The sequence below is a fragment of the Ornithodoros turicata genome, chromosome 1 (assembly GCF_037126465.1).
Source record: "Ornithodoros turicata isolate Travis chromosome 1, ASM3712646v1, whole genome shotgun sequence".
Lineage (NCBI taxonomy): Eukaryota > Metazoa > Arthropoda > Arachnida > Ixodida > Argasidae > Ornithodoros > Ornithodoros turicata.
The window spans coordinates 83,279,263-83,301,117 of record NC_088201.1 but is presented as its reverse complement, the minus strand read 5'-3'; the positions used below and the strand labels follow the sequence as shown (position 1 = coordinate 83,301,117).

General features: G+C 43.5%; 1 protein-coding gene and 2 non-coding genes across 3 annotated transcripts; 2 read left to right on the top strand and 1 right to left on the bottom strand.

Annotated features, from left to right (window-relative positions):
* The first annotated feature begins 338 nt into the window (after positions 1-338).
* LOC135377752 (uncharacterized) lies at positions 339-21,125 on the top strand. The gene is made up of 6 exons (XM_064610403.1): positions 339-396; positions 450-692; positions 804-975; positions 1,038-1,186; positions 1,261-1,370; positions 21,078-21,125. Exons 1-6 carry the CDS (start codon positions 339-341, stop codon positions 21,123-21,125), a joined length of 780 nt encoding a protein of 259 aa, XP_064466473.1.
* Positions 9,356-9,427, top strand: Trnag-ucc (transfer RNA glycine (anticodon UCC)). The gene has a single exon. It is a non-coding gene; the product is annotated as a tRNA-Gly (tRNA).
* On the bottom strand, positions 16,003-16,074 carry Trnag-ucc (transfer RNA glycine (anticodon UCC)). Its single transcript has one exon. It is a non-coding gene; the product is annotated as a tRNA-Gly (tRNA).
* Positions 21,126-21,855: the final 730 nt, after the last annotated feature.

The following is a 21,855-nucleotide window of genomic DNA, read 5'->3' as shown; positions in this document are numbered from 1 at the left end:
GTATCTTGCACGTGTTATGAGTGGACAGTTGAGCATTTTCAAATAAGTTCCACTTTTAGTAAAAGAGATTAAATAAATGCGATTGTTTCCTGTACACACTGTGTAGAACGAGAGGGTCACTGCGAGTGTCCAAATGGAGAAGGAGGGACCCATCAGAAGCCTCAGATTCTTGAAGGAGCATGGTTAGTACCAGTAGCTCATGTTTTCCTACTTTTCGCATAATGTCATTTTGCTTGTTCAGAATTTATTCCATCATTGTGCTCATAACAATTTATTCCATGACAGGCATAACACTGGAATCTGTTACTACCGACCGTCACCCGCCTATCAGAAAGCACATGGAGACACATGATCCGGAGACAAAGCACTTTTTCGACATCTGGCACATATCGAAAAGTAGGTTGAATTGTGGAGGGCTTCACAGTATTCACCACACTGTATAATTTTAGGTGTGAAGAAAAAACTGACTGCTATCAGTAAAAGCGCTAGCTGTCCAAGCTTAGATGGCTGGATTCAGGGAACATCAAACCACTTATATTGGTGCGCAAAGGCTGGAGGAGGAAATTCCCAAATGACTGTCGACGCATGGCTCAGTATCCATAATCATGTGATCAACATTCACAACGGGTATGCTGGATCATATTTGCGTTGCCTCCATGGCCCAATTCCAAATGGGGACTGGCTTGAACCCGGTGAGGGGCCAGAAAATTCTACCACTCTCATATTTGTCTGTGAAATCATGTGAATCAATTTTGTTGAACTACACTGGGGGATGTCGAATAACACTGTTACTGTCACTCCAGATTCACTAGCTTATAAAAAGTTCAAGGAAGTGACAGGAAACAAGCGCATCTTGAATGGCGTGGCGCAGATGTCGCCAAACATCCAAACCTATGCCCTGGAGTCATTTCACAGCCTCCTTATCAGGTTTGCGCCAAAATCAGTGGCCTTCTCCCCTGAAGGCATGCGTTGCAGGTTAGCTATTGCTTATGCTATACTTCATGACAGATAAATTAAAAAAAGAAATATTCTTACAGGACGAGACTGGCAGTTCTCCATTACAATGAAAACGCTGAACGTTGCCAAGCGGAGACATCGGCTGGAGTACAACGGTGGAAAGTGAAAAGCTGTAAAGCAAGGCAGGGCCACCAAGTTGCTTGCCCCATTAAAACTCCACCAACATTCAGTACGTACCCCACTTTTGAGTAAATGCAGGAAAAGTTGTTAGGCACCACCTTATTTTGTCTTCTTCTTTTTCAGACTACATTGTGAAGCTGCTTCCACAAGCTGAAACTGAATGCACACTTTCAGCGCGTTCCTGGAATACAGTCCTCACATGTGTGGGGATGTGGGGAAAGCAGGATGAACAGGTAATGGCGTTTGTGAAGTGTACACGGCAAAAACCTCGAACAGTGCATGGAGGAAAGCAGCCTTCCACTGTTAGACTTTGTCCCATTTTCTGTTTGTCATCAATTAAGGACCGTACGTGCTTTCAATGTGTGTTTTGCGCGTATACCAACGTTCATGTCGACCTACGGCGCGTAACTCCTGTCTGTGTAGATTGATATTTGAAGTTCGTTTCGTAATAAACCTTATAAACCAGAACTGGACTGTCTCAAATAATATATGAATCCACGAAGGGACGAAACTCCGCTGTCGGCCCTCGCCGCGCCCGTCACGAACCGGCCACGGCAGGTGTGCGCGGAAAGCCCGAAAATGCACTTCAGGCATTGCTAAAGTGATTTTTTTTTTCACTACGCTATGTGAGCTTGTTATGAACAATATGTGTGAGGAATATGAACCACGTCACGAGTGGGCGAATATGGAAAATACGCAACCGAAGTTGCGCGTTTTCGCCTTACCACCCCCCACTAAACGCGCGTTAGGAAGTCTGTTCGAGCTTTTCCAACAATCTCTCTTATATGAATGGAAAGAGCGTTTAAAGACGAACAGAACGATGTAACGATGTCACCCATGCTAACCCTCTAGTATTTACACAAAAGCAGTTACGCGCCGAAAAAGTATAAGTTTTTGGAATTGAGGCGACTTTGCGATTTTTTATCTCGACACCTGCAAAACGTAGAACCTCAAACATAGAGGAGACAGTACAGCAGGGCATGGGAAATAAGCGTGGAAAACATTAACTGCATGGCCTTAATGACTACGAAGATACGAGGCCTGAAAATTGGGAGGAAGCGCAGTTCTCGAAATGGGCAGTCTTGAACATTATGTTTTAAAAAACAACTACGAGTATAAAATATTTTCAGCTATTTCCTCAGTCAATGTACTTCCTCAGCACCAGGCTACGATATATATTGGAATGAAAAAATTCGGAAAGGTCGACCGGACCACACTTCCTTATTCTGCCCGAAATCGCCCCATTATAATTTCGAATCGAGCGGGACGGATGCAACAGTCTTTTTAAATGCAAGTGCTGACGCACACCAACCTGATGTATTGTCACCAAGCACACCAACGTGTGTGTACGGGTGAGCAGCATGGATGACGGTATGGTGTGTAGGCAAAACAAAGGACGGGGCTTTATGTCGCGAGACAAGAAGGCAAAGAGGTGGCAGAACGAATATAAGCAGGCTTGGGGGCGTTGACTGCGCCTGATGTGGGCGTAGTGTAATCGCTTGATTGAGAAAGCTAATGAAACAGGTTTACTGAACTAATAGGGCGTACAAAGCCCCCGGGGTGGCAAAGCGGACAACATGTGCGTCCACACATGTGTTGTGACAGCACAACAGCAACCACGTAGGCAACGATGAAAACGAAACAAAGACAAAGGCCATGCGCGGGATTTTAGAGGGATCGGAATGAGTCATGACACACGTGACAAAATAAATGAACGGTGTCCCCGGCAGACGACGCCTGTATTTTTATGTAGGAAGCGTAATACCCTACACGACAAAATACAATGTCTATTGCTTGTATTGTATAATTGTATAATAATACTAGTGTGTAATCTTGTCGTGTGTACCCACCAAACTGGGACACTTGCGTGTTCATAAAAATCCATTAGAAGTGATGGATTGTGTGTTAAAGCGACGGTCTCGTACACCCTGGCTCATCTACAAAGTGTACCATTCGATTCCTCATTGCTCAAAAAACGTAATACTGCAATTCGCTCCTCCAGATTCGTCACGGTTATTTAATAAACGAATTAAGTTGATAAAAACAGCGCTGCATATCGCGATTTGTGTTGGCAACCGCGATATCCCCTACGACGTTATGCATGATGGCAGATCCGTGATTGGATGAAGAAATCGTCTGCTCTCGGGGCCTTTTGCAGCGGTGAGAGCAGACGACTTCCAAAAGGTGCCCGAGAATCATGGCGACGGCAATAAATTAGCTGTATGTGGTCAAACGAAAGACGCATATTGTAAAATGTGGCCGAACAACAGTGTCAATACGTCTCGCATCCCCATTTCGAGAACAAGCGGCAGTTAACGTGGATGACTCGACCTAATAAAGTCAGTATTTACGAACTCGTCTCGTACCGTTCGGTATTTTGAGCATTTCTCGTTCGTCTTACCTGCGGAAAGAATATTCCGTATGGAAGTGGTGGAAACGTAACCCGGGTGTAACAACTCTTTTGTCGACGACAATGTGACGAAAGTGGATATAGAAAAAGCAGCTGTCGGGAGTCACATACTCGAAGCATCTTCAACAAAAGGTCTGATTGTCACAAGCGTGTTCTCCGCACGTTTCGTTCGCGATGCATATGAAGTAAGAGACGTTCTGCAAGCAAGATATGGGACGGCGCCGGACGCAGCTCAAACTAAAAGCTGTCGATCGTCACGCGGTCAACTCCTAGCGGCAACGATGCCCAGGAACTGGATACGCGATGTTGAAAGATAGGTATTACTTTGTTGATAAGACACCAACAGTAATATGTACAGAATGGTCGGCACCGCACGAAACGGCAGTCCCGCGTACCGCGGTAGTATTGCGAGAAGGAAGCGATTGACCCAGCAGGCTATGTCAATTTGCTTTGAATATAGTCTCTCCAAGATATTATCCCTACCGGAGCAGTGTATCGCCAAACTATGCTCAATAATATTGTTTTGTATCCTTTCAGAAGCTGACACTAGTAGAGTGACACTCCTTCCTGTGCCACTGTCAACACCTATTGATATGAGACAATGGATGTTCCGAGGCTGGAACACATATAGAAAGGATAAACACATGCAAAGCTCTGTAGAGCCCTGGACCGGTAATCCAGAAGATGTGGGCTCGAGTCCTACAGCTGATTAACCATTTACAGTGACTTCCATCTTTCACCTGTTGATAGGTCACAAATATAGCAACTCAAATTCGCAGACTTCACAGCTCTGTTTAATTTTTCCCTGTACATTGCTGATGTGAAAAAATGTGTTGTATAATATAAATATGTAAGTTATATCCACAAATCAGTGTTGTAGTTATAATGATGTTCAAGCAGCAAAAGACAAGACGACCTTGTTGACAGGACAGGACGAGAGGTGCTATGACTACCGGAAACCAACTACTCCATTTTAACACAATTGGTCAGTGCTGTGGACGTACATTACAGTAAAGGACAATAAAAGATGACTACACAAACACTCAACTTCCGCAAGCTTTATAATCCACGTGCTGGACATGTTAGCTTGCAACTGCTGACACCGAATCAAAATCTGAGCCAGTATGGGCTCATGAGCACACTTGCGTGATATGAGCAAAAATAAGGCGCATGAGATGTCAACAAGTTGCCCGCCACAAGCACACAAACCGCTGTTCTATCTTGCACATTTGTCGTGCACATCTAGGCATTTTTGATATTTTTGAAATTTTTGAAACATTTCCACATGTAGCATGTAACCTCTGACATCGAATCAAAATGTGTGCTAGTATATAGGCTCATGAACACACCGGTGTGATATGAGCAAAAATAAGGCGCACGACATGCAAACAAGTTGCGAACCACCTGCCACAAGAACACAAACCGCTGTTCCCTTTTGCATATTTGTCATGCACATCTAGGTATTTTTGATATTTCTGAAAATTTTTAAACAATTCCACATCTTTTATATTCAACGTGCTGCACATGTTAGTGTGCAACCCCTGATATCGAATCAAAATGCATGCCAGTATGGGCTCATGAACACACCGGTGTGGCATCAGCAAAAATAGGCAGACGACGTGTCAAGAAGTTGCGAACCACATGCCACAAGTACAAAAGCCGCAGTTCTCTCTTGCATATTTGTCATGCACATCTAGGTATTTTTGATATTGTCAAAATTCTGCAAACATTTCCACATCTTTTATATTCAACATGCTGGACATGTCAACTCGCAACTCTTGACACCGAATCAAAATGTGAGCCAGTATGGGCTCATGAACACGCCGGTGTGATATGAGCAAAAATAAGGCGCACGACATGTCAACAAGTTGCAACCCACCTGCGACAAAAACAGAAACCGCTGTTCTCTCTTGTACATTTGTCATGCACATCTAGGTATTTTTATTTTCAAAGTTTTGTAAACATTTCCACATCTTTTATATTCAACATGCTGGACACGTTAATTCGCAACCCTTGACACCGAATTAAAATGTGAGCCAGTATGGACTCATGAACACGCCGGTGTGATATGAGCAAAAATAAGGCGCACGACATGTCAACAAGTTGCGACCAACCTGCCACAAAAACAGAAACCACTGTTCTCTCTTGTACATTTGTCATGCACATCTAGGTGTTTTTATTTTCAAAGTTTTGTAAACATTTCCACATCTTTTATATTCAACATGCTGGACATGTTAATTCGCAACCCTTGACACCGAATCAAAATGTGAGCCAGTATGGACTCATGAACACGCCGGTGTGATATGAGCAAACATAAGGTGCCCGACAAACAAGGGTGTTCCATCTTGCACATTTATCACGCACAACTACGTATTTGTTAAATTGATGTCTGAAATATGTTGTTGACATCCCTCGTACCCTGCCTGCCATACAGCTGCACAGTATCCGACAAGGCTGAAAATTTACTTATTTATTATTTATTATATACTGCTAATCGCCGTTTGGCGACCGTAGCAGGAATAGGCTACAATGTTTTGGATGAATAAATGAAGAGTAAACAACAACAACAAAAAAGATTCAAACACAGTAATACATAGAATAGAGCTCAATGAAAACCTATAACAAGCACCAGAACATATAAAGAGGAAGGGCTTAACAGCTACTGTGGGACGATGGCTGATGAGAACGCATGTAATGATGAAGCATTTGTTATCTCGTACGTTAGTGCATCCCAGTCTGTTATTGTGCGCGGAAAAAGGAAAACCTGAATGCATTTATTCGAGAAAAAGGGGCAACAAACGTGTTGTTATGCCCGGATCGCACTGGCTTATTTTCGTTACGCGATATATATTTGTTGATGTCGATACGAAGTTTTCCATTGACCATGAGATAAATAAGTTTAAGTCTGTCGCGTGAGCGCCGAGCAGTTAGTGGTTCGATGTCAGCTAAGGCATAAATGGATGTGACAGATGTGTTACGTTGATACTTATTAAATATAAATCGAAGTGCCAGACGTTCTACACGCTCGAGCAGAGTTAGACTGTGTCCTAGGATCCCAGACTGAGGACGCATATTCTAAAATGTGTCGGACAAAGCTTTGGAAAAAACAGTTGGATGACGTCATATTTGTGAGCTGACCCAGCGGCTCCTGTCTTACGTTGAGAAACGTTGAAGAAACGTAACGCCCTTGTGTGGCCCTTGAGGAATGCACATAAATAAATAAATAATAAATAATATCATCAACAATGACGACAAGGGCTTATTCTATGCAGAGGCGCGGTCTTTGATGCAGACATGTGGGATAGCCCTGAGAAGGGCCTTTTTGCCATAGGCCAGGGGTATAATTGAAGGCTGACGTATCAGATTCTCCTTGATTTTGTCATTTGCTCCAGGTGCAATGACGTGGATGGAATGCCTTCGCTTATCACGTTGACAACCTCCTGCCGCTTGCTGGAATGGATACTGAGAGCAGCTTCCTTCAGAAGACCATCCAAGTTGTGATGCTTATGACGAAGTGCCCAAGCCCTGAAATTTTGCATAATGTACCACCAAATACACATTTTTATATGCAAATGAAAAGCTGAGCAACTAAATCAAACCTTACAACACATTTCAGGGGAAGTAGCCTGTGTACGTGACGGATGGGAACAGGTTCCGTATTGTGCGAACAACACATCCTGGTATCTGGCGCCTATTCTTTGGACCAAGATATCCCCAGATCCAGTTTGTAAACCATGCATACGCTGCATATCTGATGCACTTTCAGAAGTAATGCAGATGCATGTCAATTCCGCGTCGGTTTCGTTGCGTCGCAATAAATGAAAACGCGCCATTCTATAAACAATAGTGAAAGTTCAGAATCGCAACACACGTGTTATCGTTCGGATCCAGTGGCCGTCTAGTTGACGGCTGTATCACCGATACGGAGGGCCGTTTACGATTAAATGTTCCCGACGTGTGCAAAAATCAAGGAACAGCAGATGTTGCGTGACGCAGTGTACCCCGGCCTCGTCTACGACAACCGCTGCCCTGTCTACAGCCGTGCAGCATATGTACTCGTCAGCCTCCTTCGGCGAGCAGTGGCTACACACACACCTGCAACGGTTTGTACAATTGAGAAGCGGTGTCACGATAAGGCGGAACATATATACGCAAAACAGTGCACATTTATTGAAGAGTCTAACCCAATCAGGATCATCCAATACTTACACTGGCTGACCACGTTGTCGTGACAAAGGGTCAGCAGCGTAAGGATCATCGACGTACCCGTAATTCAATCGGTCGGCGCCGATGAACTCATGTTCCGCGCTCAGTGACAGGGACCCGTCACTATCGCTAAATTCGATCGCTGTCAGACATTGCGACGTCGCGCATGACAACTTCCAACCGCAAACAACTGTTTCGTTCTTCGGTTGCCCAATGGGCGACCTTCCGCCGTGACCACCGTAACGATGTCACGCCTGACGTTGCATGAGAGGGAGTGAATCCAGCTGCAACTTCCGTCGTCTGCTGTTACGGCATATTTCTGTAAATTTCTCGAAAACCACTTCGTTGTTGTGGATGAAATTTTCAGGACTGAGTCTCTGTAGCACTCGTGAATGTAGTTTCAGCTAAGTTTCCGAATCACTCGATCTGTACGAGACCGTCCCTTTAAGAATGAAGCCTGAGGTAAGAACCCTACTTTCGGAAAGGGGCTGTTCTTATACTGCTAACTGCAGAAGAGAGGTCTTTATTCGAAATATCCAATTCCTGACTCGAAGCTTCACTCTTGACATATATCTCGAATCGCTGGATAGCATTTTCCTTCTCCCCGCTTGGACGGCAGGAGGGCTTCTATGAAGAACCTATAGGTTCTTCATATAGAAGACTTTCCTTCTAAAGCGCGGATAAATATGCACTAAAAACTCCCGAAATATGCATGTATCTATGCGCCTAAAATCTTCGAAACATGCACTAAAAACTGAATATGTGTGATGTTTTTAATCGTTTTTAGTAGGAAGGCAATACATCTCCTGAATATTTGACAAAATTTGTGCATTAGAGTCTAGTTCTAGTTAGATCACACGATAAAGTAAAGCCGCCTTCGTTCAGGGGCCCACAATAAAGAAGGCTTGAGTCACACATATAAATCATGCAGCTAAAGCCTTTGCTTTCAGCACTGCACCAGAGTGCAGACTGAAATGCGAACGCCGCCCATCTTCCTATCGGTAAAGAAAGTGGAGAAGGCGAAGCACGGCCCACCGACCATACACGCGCAGCGAACGCACTCCGCACGCCATCAAAAGGCGTAAAGCTAGAGCCGCCACTGTAAGAAAAGATCTCGAACAATTGCGGGTAGTATTTCGCGCAGTGGATCAGCCAGGGTGGGGGCTGAACACCACATCCCATCGAAACATCGAAAATATTATATTCAGACACGATTTCTCGTGAAATAGGACCTAAAGTGTTCTCGAAGTCAGCAAAACGTCCAATGAAAAAAGAAGCAGAAAGCTCTCACAGCTCGCTATCCGGAAAGATGGCAGAAAAAGGTAATTGGAGAAGAAGGAAATATGGCAAGATATGCGTTACGCGTGCATTTTCATGTGGAATATGCCATAAAGTGCAAAGCATTCATTTATATCCGTTATAGATCCCTTCTAATCAGTCCCAAGCCATGTCCAAAATTGTTTTTCCATCGTCCAGATACGAAGCCATATCGAGAGAGAGAGAGGAAAAAAAAACATGTATTTGGGGGGATTAAAATCCGCGCCCTACGTATCACTATTAACCGAAACTTATGCCAATTTTCTCTTCCTCCACGTTACCGTCGCGTCGGTGGTATAGTGGTTAGCATAGCTGCCTTCCAAGCAGTTGACCCGGGTTCGATTCCCGGCCGACGCATACTTTTATTTTCATTCACCACTCGTTATCCGCCATATCTTGCATGGGCAACTCCAAATTTATTGACACTGTGCCAAACAATTCCACTTGAGATGCCAAAATACAATATCATATTGCACGTGCTTCTGTGCGGGTGTATGATTAACTTAATGTAGGTTTTCTAAATAAAATTGAGATGGAAGTTGCTGCTTGCGCTCGTCGGTTCTGCGTCCCCGTCTTGTTTGTGCGCTGTTTAGCTATCATACTCGTATTGCATGGTTTGCCCCAAGATCGTCAATCAATTTAACCTTACAAACCTGTCATAGAGAGTCATGAAAACAATGGCTGTCACATCCAGTAAGCTTGACGTACACGCAAACATTCGACACATGATAGAAAAAAAGGGCAAATTGGAAAGAACACACACAGTACTTTTTTAGATAGAGCGTTAAAAAATAGGAGAACAGAATATTAGTGAGGTAGTTGGAGGAGAAATAGACGAAAACAGGAAGAATTCTAAAGGCTCAGTTTGCACACGGAAAAGGAAACAAAATCTTTGACAGTGTCGTGTCCGCTGTAGAAATTAGGTAGCCCTACACTCTTAGAAATGAACTTCACCACATAGCACGCTCCTGGCCAACCATCATCCCGAATGACAACGTTCTCACCCCTGATTTGTTGAAAACGGGAGGAGGAGCCTATTCTGTGCCCATTATGCACGGCACAAAATAGGCTCCTCCTCCCGTTTTCAACAAATCAGGGGCGAGAACGTTGTCATTCGAGATGATGGTTGGCCAGGAGCGTGCTATGTGGTGAAGTTCATTTCTAAGAGTGTAGGCACTACACATAATGCCCTGCTCCGCAGCTAATCTGAGCAACACACGAGGTAGCTTCAGCGCTACCAAATGAAAACAATGCAGTATACGCTGTCGTTTCCTGCTGTACCGCTGTCGCTCGAACACCGCCGTTGTCGTGTATAGAAAAAGATGATGAAGTATAGCTATAACGTGAACAATTTTAACTTCCCTAGGGTGCATAATTATAAATACTTAGGAATTCATATCACCAAGTCTCTATCTTGGAATGTCCACATTGATAAGATATGCAATAACGGGAAAATGAAACTAGGTCTTTTAAAAAGAAAGCTCAGAAGTTCTACTCAACAAACCAAACTAACTGCCTACAAGACCCTGGTTAGACCAATCTTAGAGTATGCCTTTGTCTCGTTCGTTTCTTTTGTCGCCTGGCCAAGGGATATGTACCAACCGGCCCCATACACTATGTGTGTGTTTCAGTATGGTTGTGAGGTTTGGGATCCCTATTCTTCTGCTGCCATAGAGAAAATTTAAAAGGTATAAAAACAGGCCGCTCGTTTTATTTACAATAAGTACAGGCGAACTGATTCTCCCTCGCTTCTTTGTCGCTCAGCGGGACTTTGCGCTTTATCTAATCGCAGGAAAGCGAAACGATTGAGATTCTTATTTGTCTTATTCAGCGGCAAATTGAAACTCGAAAGTGATATATATATCAACAAAAGCGAAACGTGCCCTTCCAGACATAAGAACCCCAAGCACTTGCGGCCATACCGCATGAAAATGAATTCTTTTAAGTATTCATTTTCCCCCAGGACTATCCATGATTGGAATCGGTTACCCGAAGAATGCGTCTCCTCTGCTACTTATGACGAGTTTTGTCAGCGTATTAATGACATATGTTCATTAGCTGAGTGATTTTGTGCCATGCGTGACCTCATGTATGAGCATTTTCTGCTCTTCATATGTTTTTTTCTGGTTATATTTTGAGTGGTAGTGTGTGTGAACCTCCTATGTTGTGCCAATTCCTGTAACGGCCCCTGAGCAGAGGCCAACAGTATTTGAAAATAAATAAAAAATAAATAATACCTAGGGACGATGTGATTTTGAACTCTTAAAGGGACGGTCGCATCTGTTCCAGTCGATTTCGAAACTGTAGTGTCATTTTATTCCGCGTGGACAACGGACCGCGGTATCGAAAATCCCACACGAAACAATGGCGTAGTTTGACTGCTATTCGATGGAATACATGACAAGAGCAGAAGCCGGATGTTGAGAGCATGCCGGAATTACGGTTTGCCGTTGCGGGGCGTCTGAACGGCGCCTTTCTCCTGTACAAAAAATTTCAGCACTTTCTGCAGAAAGTCTGTATACCTCCTGATGCCCCGGTCCTCAGAATTTACGCACACTTTCTGTATCCTTTCTGTCACCCTCTGCGTCCTTTCTGTAGGCATCTGGTACACATCTTTTGTCCGTAGAGAACATGTGACCGAAGGCTAGAGAAAGTAGCCAGGTGCTATACAGTATTTCTACACGGTAGCCACAGAATGTGGTTTATCTAAATTAAACACAGTATACAACGTTTGGGTTTTGTCTCCTTTTCTATATTGATACTCAGTTTGTTACAAAACCGGCCTTGGTGGATCCGTTTAGTGTGCCCAGTAGCTCTCAAAGTTGCGGGTTCTATCCTGACAGAGGACGCCAGTAACTTAGCAATAGCAGAGTCGTCTATAAGGAAAAGGTTTGAGCTCTCTGACCATTCATATGGGTGGTGGTGGTGGTGATGGTGAAAGGGCTCGCCGTTGTCGACCTCACAGAGGTGGGCAACGTCACGACTGCCGCCCTGGGGGAATGTGCGTCCTGGGCCGACTTCTAAGGGAACTGTGCCAACATATGTCTGAAAGCGTCTGAAGAGAACATAGGAAAAACCCTAGACAGCACAGCTGGCACCGGGATTCGAACCGAGGTACCTCGGGGGCAGAGGTGGGGAGTAATGCATTACAAAGTAATGCATTACCGGTAATGCATTACTTTTGAGTAATGAGTAATGGTAATGAATTACATTTTGCCAGCAAGTAATGAGCAGAGGTGGGGAAATTACTTTTATTTTGTAATGCATTACCATTACTCATTACTTGTATAAAAAACTAATGCATTACACTACTCATTACTTTTTCTATGTTAGTAATGCATTAGTAATGCCATTACTTCAACGAAGTAATGACATTACTCTGGCATTACATTTACATTTTAGGGCATAAGCCTCAAAGATGCTATGCATAAGTTTTCCTCCTCGCTTTTTTTGTTATAGGCAATAGCCACCCGAGTATCCCCCAAGTCGGTGCTACTAAATCCCGACAAAAGCGAGGCTGATGGGCAAAAACTATTGATAAGATTGATTGCAGCATAGTAGGAGTTAACGCTCAAAGTTGTCATCCGCTAGCCTTGCCCGCTTCGGCGACAGGACATCTTTTGTCGTACTGAACACTCGTTCAGCGGAAGCGAATGACTGAATTTCTGTGTTGTACTGCACGAATAGTCTCTTCATTTTCGGGAACCCATCTAGCGATTCTAGGCTGCGATCCTTATAGCTTGCACCGAACTTTAACATGTCTCCCATCGCAACTAACTGGCTCGATATTCGCACTAAATTCGACCTACGAATGGGACAAGTCTTCACCCGCCGGCTCCATGATGCCTTTTCGCTATGCCCAGCCCTAAAATTCTGTCCTTGCAGAAAAACGACCTCTGACAGCACAAGAGAAACTAACACGGTACCACATCAAAACAGGGAATCACTAGTGCAATTGTCACTTGTTACCCTAATAGAGGCTATGTTTCTTTTTAGTTGATTATCCTTTACTCCAAATGCGTACAGGAGAAAATCGGTGATACCATCATGGACACTTGTGACACACACCGCCGTCTGTTGAACTGGGCACTTCTCATTGTTGCTCTGAAACCTGGATGTGTTCCCAATCCTCACGTGGCGCAATGAACATTCGACAAAAGTAATGAGTAATGCCACACTGCATTACTGAGTCGAAATGTAATGCATTACCATTACTCATTACTTGCTGGCAAAATGCAATTCATTACCATTACTCATTACTCAAAAGTAATGCATTACCGGTAATGCATTACTTTGTAATGCATTACTCCCCTGTCCTGTCGCCGAAGCGGGCAAGGCTAGCGGATGACAACTTTGAGCGTTAACTCCTACTATGCTGCAATCAATCTTATCAATAGTTTTTGCCTATCAGCCTCGCTTTTGTCGGGATTTAGTAGCACCGACTTGGGGGATACTCGGGTGGCTATTGCCTATAACAAAAAAAGCGAGGAGGAAAACTTATGCATAGCATCTTTGAGGCTTATGCCCTAAAATGAAAACGTAATGCCAGAGTAATGTCATTACTTCGTTGAAGTAATGGCATTACTAATGCATTACTAACATAGAAAAAGTAATGAGTAGTGTAATGCATTAGTTTTTTTATACAAGTAATGAGTAATGGTAATGCATTACAAAATAAAAGTAATTTCCCCACCACTGCTCGGGGGATAGGGGTAAAAGAGCTTAAAGAGCTCTCTGACCAATCACGAGCCAAAATAGAGTTCGCTATTACTCTCTGGCTATCCGAGCTAAATTTCACCTGTATTCGTTGCGTGCCACCATTTTCAGTAGACTGGATTGGATTAGATTGAATAGGATATCCCTTAGCGACCTACCAACATAATGGAGTTTGCCACACTTTTATCGGCGTCATCTGGATTGAGAGAGGCGTGTCGAGAAGACGGAGAACAGCAGAACGACAGAACTGCTTGCGACTTGCTAGCAATACTTATTGGCTGGCAGAACCGCTTGTTGGAACAGACTGCGGGTATTATATTTAATCATTACACATAAAAGTCCGTCATAAAATGCAAATTTTTAGGCATCCAGACCGTTTTTCTTGCTATTTTCTTGCGATCGCTGTCTTTAGGCCTAACAAGGACGACGTAACATATACTTTTCACGTGAACATGGACACTGGAGCGTAATTTAAAGGGGATTTCCAAGATAATGACAAGATAATATATGCGTACAGAGCAAAATTAAAGTAATATATATTTATGTACATTTTTGGCATGAAATTCTCGCTTCGCCGATCCAAGCTACGTTACCATATCCGGGAAAATTTCGGTGTCATGGCGACCCCAATGGTAAACAGCAGACAATGAAAAACGCTCACCTTTGATTGCCAGTTCAAGCTTCTTTATTAGGCTCCCTTTAATGGCCAGACTGCCTTTTAATACACGGCACTGAGTGGTAGGGTACAATTGTAGGGTTAAGTAGATAGGCCGAGGGTGCCGCTTATATGTGTTGTGTGCTGAGGTTACAGAGCACGTTAAATACTAGAGCTGTGCGAATAGCAAAATTTCCAGTGCGAATAGCTTCCGAATATTTCACCTGCACTGCGAATCGAATCCGAATAATTTCTTCAGATGGCGAATCGAAGTGTTCGAAGTGTTCGAATTCGAATAATCGGAAAAGGCCCAATTTGAATAATTTCGAATACCTCGTGGTGAAATATTTTGTGGTGCTGTGCTCCTTCGATAATGCTCTGCTCCAAACTTGTGAGCGTTTTCACCCAGCATAACATATCGTGAGAGAAGGGTACCTTATCTTTGTTGTGTATGGTAGACAGCATTTGTGGGATGAACTGTACTAAGAGTTAGTCAACATGTTCCATGCAGTCTGCTTTGAGTGCATCTCCTCCTCTCTATGTTTAGATTGTCAATTTCCTGCACTTTTTTTAGAAACTGCGCATATTTTCATCTGTTACTGGATATAGTTAGGCAACAGATAGCTTTTCCTATACTTAAATTATGAGTGAACTATTAGTACGTATAAGACCCATGCGCGCATCGTAAATATTTTTGTTTACGACCGTACCTGTGCTACCAACACCCAGGATCGCTCGAGTCACGGAGATGACAGTGTTGCCGAGTTAGATTTGGTTTTTTTCTCCGCCTTCGCTACCTGGCTAAATCTACCTTGGATACCTCGCTTGAGTACTATTCGAAAAATATTCGAAAATTTCGAATACTGAAAATAGGTTGCGAATAGCACTCGAATAGCATCAGACATTCGCTTGATATTCGAAATTTCGAATATTCGCACAGGTCTATTATATTTCCATTCAGGTGGGCAAAATTACTCCACACACCCACCACTGTGGCGTCGCTCATGATCATAGTTGTCTCGCAACGTAAAACCAACTTATTAACTTATAATATTACTAACTTATATTAAAATTAATAATTCAGTTATTAATGAATTATCAATTAATTATATGGAATCAGGTAGAGTACTCCCTGTGGAGATGAAACACGAAACCAACCAAAATAAAGTTTGTTGTGGTTTGCTATTGCCTGTTCCGTGTATTCCTCCACCGACAACATTACTAATATGTTCCAATGATCTATGTCAACTCTCGTTGAGCGTATTCTTCGGGATGAGTAATTTTTGGGGACTTATCCTTATGTCGCATGCTTACTGCATTCCACACGGTGACTGATATGACTCCGATTTGTAACCTCAAATTCGTCTATAAGCGCGTTAAACGGGTTTTCGTCTCAAGAAGAGCCGAGAAATACGAAATACGCTTACGCGGAATGAAATACTAAATGATGGCAGCCGAAGTGGAATCGTTTTGCTGAATCTAAAAAATAAAAAAAAGACGCAGGAAAGTTCCTTCCGAAAGGCACACCGGAGAGCGTGGTGAGAAATGCAAAAGAAGCATTTGCGTCGGCCGGGAATCGAACCCGGGTCAACTGCTTGGAAGGCAGCTATGCTAACCACTATACCACCGACGCACACAACGTCACCTGGAAACAAACATTTGCTCTGCGCTGCCGTCAATAGCGACAGAGAATGGTATACTCTAATGGCGCAACTGGTTTCGCACCGGATATCAGCCTCTCGTTGAAGTGAGCACGACCGGCGGAACCCGACGCATCCCGTAAAAATGGAAGGGACAGCTCGACCGGTCACTGGCATAAGATCATCGCTAGCACGCCCAAGTATCCCTCAGGGATCTTAGGGCCACTGCTGTTTTTGTTATACATTAATGGTAGTTGACGCGGTTAACGTTAATATCACATTATTCGCTGACGATTGTGTCCCGTATCAAGAAATTAATTCGTCAAATAATCATGTGTGCTTACAAAACTTTCTTGATGCTGTTATCTCTTCGTGTAGTACATTACAGATGATTCTAGATAAGCACAAGAGAGCAGAGTTGTACACGTTGCTCGGAAAAAGTAATTGATTACAATTACTGTTACTACTGCGCGAAAAGTAACTCTTTACCTCTTAACTCTTTACGTTACAAATTACTTCATCAAAAATGTAATACGTTACCGATTAAAAATATAACGCGTTACTTTTTCCGTTACTTTTAAATTGTGGGCCATAGCAAAGCCAACAAGCCTGCAGTGAATGCAACTATGCAGCTCTTGTTGCAAATTCTAAAATGAGACACCAACATATATGGTAAGTGAAATACACAAATACATTTGAAAGCAACATACAAAACACATACACGCGTTTATTACAAATTTGTTTGCTGAAAAGAGCTGCCATTGTTGAAAGAATGTTTAAAAAGTAATCGATTACCGAAAATTGTAATCAGATTACTTGGAAATTACTTGCTCACAAAATTAATCGATTACGTTGAAAATTACTGAAAAAGTAATTGATTACTAGTAACGCAATTACTAGTAACGCGTTACGTACAACTCTGCAAGAGAGTTTGCATGGCTTTTACGCAGAAAAAGAAAAACTATATATAATACAATGCCACCCCACTTTCTCGTGTGCACGAATTGAGATATCTAGGACTTCAGTTCAGAGGGGACGACCACATTAGAAGCTTACTGCATCAGGCTAACACTACGACTTTTCTTCTTAAGGCGAACCCTAAAACATGCCGACTTCAAAACCAAGCTATAGTTGCTTACAAATCACTCGTGCGCTCTGTTCTGGATTATGGTTCCGTAATCTGGTTCCCTGATATTGTTACAAAGATTAATCCAATAGCAGTTCAAAGAAGAGACATACGTCGTTTTGTTTTTAAGAAATATTCTCGGTATGATTCCCCAACACACATGTTAGATGCCTGTTAGAGGTAGCTGATGTCTCCACATTGTAGCATGTAGAGCTAGGTTGCAACGTCTCACGACGTTATGGTTCATTATTCAAACGGACACATGTATCAACCAATCAGACTACCTTAGCATGTCTCAACGGGGATCTTCGTAATTTAGTGAACAGTACATACGGGCGCACTAATTGTTTGAAGGGTTCCTTTTTTCCCAACTGTTATTGCAGATTGGAATCTGTTATATTGTCAAGCTGTCGAATGTAACCCCGTGCACTCTTTTCTCACTTGTATTGAAACCGAACTGTCTCACTAGTAATGTTTCCATGAAAACTTACCGTGCATTTACAGCTTTTGTTCTTTCTTAATGTTTTTGCCCCTCCTTCTGTGGCATAAGGTTATACCAGAAGTATTAGAAAAAATTAGAACAAAAAAAAGATTATGTATGACAGAAGAGGGATCGAGCGTTCAGATGACACATGTCTAGAGTAAAGCCTGGGGTCAGGAGTGGGCATTTCGAACAGTGACTGTCAGTGACCAAGCCACAAGGGGGTTTCGTAGGTTCAAAGCCCCCGAAATCGTACCTTTCTTAGTGCATTTGGGAGAGAGAAAACAAGGGCGACATCCTCTCCCCCATGTGAAGTTCTCGTAGGAACCCTTCCGAAGTGATTTTGTGGCTACGCTACCGTCGACTTTTCGCCAACTACGCTCAGCAGAAGAACGCACACTCTGTTCCAAAGGCAGGCTCTTGACCTGAGCCTTCAATCTTGACGTATGAGACATGATGTCCAAAATGTATGCCTAAAAGATGCTTAAAATGTGCGCTAACGCTTTGTGCCTATCCCTTTAAAGAAACGCACTGCAAAAGATAGACCCTCGCGTATACCAGCTAGTGGAAAAATTTAGAAAGAAAATTTGTCGTGAAACTCAGTTTGGTGACTTTCTAAAAGAAGTTAGCCAATTAATATTACGTTATTTAACTGAATAATAATTAAATTCGAGTTAATTGTATTACCTTAAAGGGGCACTAAACAGGTCATCAAATATTTTCCAGCAGTGTGACTCCATCAAAGAATGCACCTCACACTACCCAAGTATGCGCTTGGTTCAACTCAACAGCGCACATTGACCTAGAAACAATGCTATCAAAGAGGAGCAACCCGCGTGCGTCTCTCCTTCGCCTCTGACCTCATGCGGTTACGTGGAGGCTCGCCAGCGTATCATATGGCAGCAGAGAGTAATGACGTTTCGGATTGCTGAGCCAATCAGCTCAGGATCAGTTGTAGCGCGGAGTGACTGGTGGTCCGGCTGTTGTGCCGGACTACGTTGTGCAGGTTTCGGATCCAGCGGCATGGCGTCCCTGACCGAATTGAGCGATGTTGAGCGTGAGATTATTATGCGCACTTCGGCAATTAGTTCATTATACGGCATGACACCAGAACGCTCAGGGACGCTCGCATCAACATTGGAAACCGCGTCAACTGAGAATATCGCCGAAACGAGCCCGGACCACGTTGATCGGGTCGGAAACACAAACTGGTAAGTGGAAGTTACTACATCGCATTGGTGCAAGGCATTGTCTCGTCTTAGAGCTTATCGAATTATGTCGTAATCACCACATACTATCAGGTCATAGGTGATGTGTTGGCATACTTGACGGGTGACCTAGCCGTGTGGTTTCGGTACTTGCCGCTGTCTTGCGTCTTCGCCGATTGTCATATTCATTCTATCATGTTCTTTGGCACCTTGATGCTTGTGCTCGTGTCGATGCGGGCACTGCGTTGACATGCCAACATCAATGGAATCGGTATGCTGCCACGATTACGCTGCCGTAGAAGAGATGATTGAAGAAAACGAGGTGAAATGTATTACGGAGCATGATGAGTTTGCCTCCGCCTGTATAAACGAAGTGGTTCTGCGCCTTGCAAACAGAGATCTGCGACAACGTGGAGTAAAGACTAGTAGAGCAAGAAATGAGTGAGTATATAGGGACGCCGTGAAATTACGTGCGTTAGACTCAGCACAGCCAATGGTGTACTTCTGTATTGGAACACGCAAGCGTGCATGTTTCCTTTCTTATCAAGCTGTTACATTCTTTCTTGCTGCAAAATCTCCGTCGTTTGTTTTGCGAGATTTAGCATTATGAATCAACTTTGCAGAGTTCTTTCTCTTTCTAGTCCATTTCTGCATTCAAGATTCTTCACTGTCACTAATATTTACACCTCGCCTCGTTTCAGACAATACCATATTACTGCATACCGCCAATTTGTACTGTGGGTGTGGGAATATTTGGTGAAATATAACCGAAAGCCTATGCCGTCATGTGCAATAAACATAATCAGGAGGCGTTTCCCTTCAAGAGCATACAGGGGGTTTCGTTTCCCCAAGAAAAGCACAGCACAATAAATTTATTTGCACGTCCCTCTTTTCATGTGTTTATTCTTTTTTCTGACATGACATCCTTTGCTTTACATACATACCCAGTCTACGTGCTATACGTACGTGGAGTGAGCATGTATACAAATATACATATACAGCGTAAACAACAATGCATTTTATCCTTGTGTGCAGACATAATATTGCCACGAATCATCATCGCGAAACTTCCAGGGCAGGCACGAAACGGTACATCTCATCCCGGCGCATGCTGAAGCAGCAGCAAGAAGCTTCCAGACACATCGCCTGCTCTCTGGCAAACGCACGTGCTGTTTCTAGACTTTTCGGCGCGACGCTTAAATGTGCGCTCCAGGCTGGAGCATTTTTGATTCTTTGGACTCAGTTGTGTTCAGAGAATCCTCACTCTTGTGTTTTTGCTAACAAGTAGTTTAATAAACCGTTTGCTGTTTATTCGACGACTCGCCGGACAATTTCGCTTCGTGACAATATGCCACAATTGCATAACACTTCTGTTGTGGTTCTCGAAGGCCAAAAATCATGTGTCGCACGAATAATGGAGCACAGTTAGCACACTCGTTCTTAGTTTGCAAAAAGCGGTGCAGTTCAGTTCCTTCGAATAGCGTACATGCAAAATGTGTAACGTGTGTATGTCTCTACTCTTCATGCATATCCTGCTAGCATCATTGTAGGGTGTATGACATGGTAGAACTTGAACAAAATCCAGGATCATGACATATCCCCTTTTTCAATGGAACACAACAGGCACAGGAGATTTTCATGCAGGAAAAACAGTTTTCACGAGTCTGACTTTGATAGTGATAGGTAGGGCAAAGTACTAGCAGTCACATTTGTGCAGTGGAGCAGCCAAGATTGCTGCTGAAGCAGCACAGTCTTGAAATTGGTGTCCTGGAGCATACTTATTACATGAGTACAGACTTTTTTTTTATTACAATGCTCAATAACAGTGCTGACACAGTCACGTAAGATAGGGAGAACATGTCTCTTGAATGCATGTCGAAGTTCCTGTCCACATCATATATTAGCTACACCATTCGTATGCATGTGTAGAAAATGGGTCTGATCTCGGTGTCCATCCCACTGGCATATGTGCATGTCCCGTTTCTTACCCTCCTGTAGCGAGCCAGTAAATTGCAATACAGTCCTAAATTTTCTTTGAGAGGTACATAGTGGTATGTAGATGTCAATCCAGCAAAAATACTAAACAGAGAATAAGTCTACTTATCCCCTCTTGCATACAGAGACTAAATTGATGAAGCGAAGGCGTGTTAGCTCTTTTTTCTGCTTGTTCTGTTTGAACAGATCGGACGCAGGAATTATGAGCTCATTGAGAGCGGCGACTACGGTTAAGCCTAGCCGGGATGAAGGTTACAAAATGATTCTGCCAACGATTCCATCAGGTACTGTAGCTTTAAATACCGTTTTTCTACATGCTGATCCAACTGGGAGGCCATACAACATTGGCCATTTCAGTGACGCTTTGAAGGACAAAGTTGTTTGGAGCGAGGTCACATCGGTCGGTCCGTTTCTGTTCAACCACCTTTGGGCCCTGACCTTTAATAGCGTGAGTGCAAAGGATAAGTTTCTTAGCCTCAGCGAAGTAGCGGTGAAAGAGAAACGATGTGTGCTCATTGATCCGCATAAGAAAGAGCTTCATATCAAAATGCATTGGCTCCCTCAACATGTACCTGACGAGGCAATCAAAGCAGCGCTTGAAAGATACGGCGTTGTGACAAACATTGTCAGAGAAAAGTAGAAGGACTCATTCTTTGAAGGAGCTGAGTCGACGACTCGGCAAGTGGTAATTACACTGAAAAATGGTGTAACTGCGGACAGCTTGCCGCACCAGATGTATGTGTGCGGCTGTCAAGTTCTTGTGGCAATACCAGGGCGACCGCCATTGTGCCTACGGTGTAAAGGCGTGGGGCACATTAGGAAGCAATATCACACCCCTTGGTGCAAAACGTGTCGCCGTTTTGGACACGAGGAAGATGAGTGCGTTGTGACATACGCGTCAAGGGTTCGTCAACAACATGGAAGCCAGGACAGTCAGCACAACATGGAATGCGACGACGATGCT

What these genes read in the sequence shown, in the direction of transcription:
- LOC135377752 (XM_064610403.1), top strand. Translation starts at nt 339, where the DNA reads ATGGAGACACATGATCCGGAGACAAAGCACTTTTTCGACATCTGGCAC. An exon ending in CCTGAAGGCATGCGTTGCAG is followed by an intron (nt 976 to 1,037) that starts GTTAGCTATTGC and finishes ATATTCTTACAG; the next exon opens with GACGAGACTGGCAGTTCTCC. An exon ending in TAAAACTCCACCAACATTCA is followed by an intron (nt 1,187 to 1,260) that starts GTACGTACCCCA and finishes CTTCTTTTTCAG; the next exon opens with ACTACATTGTGAAGCTGCTT.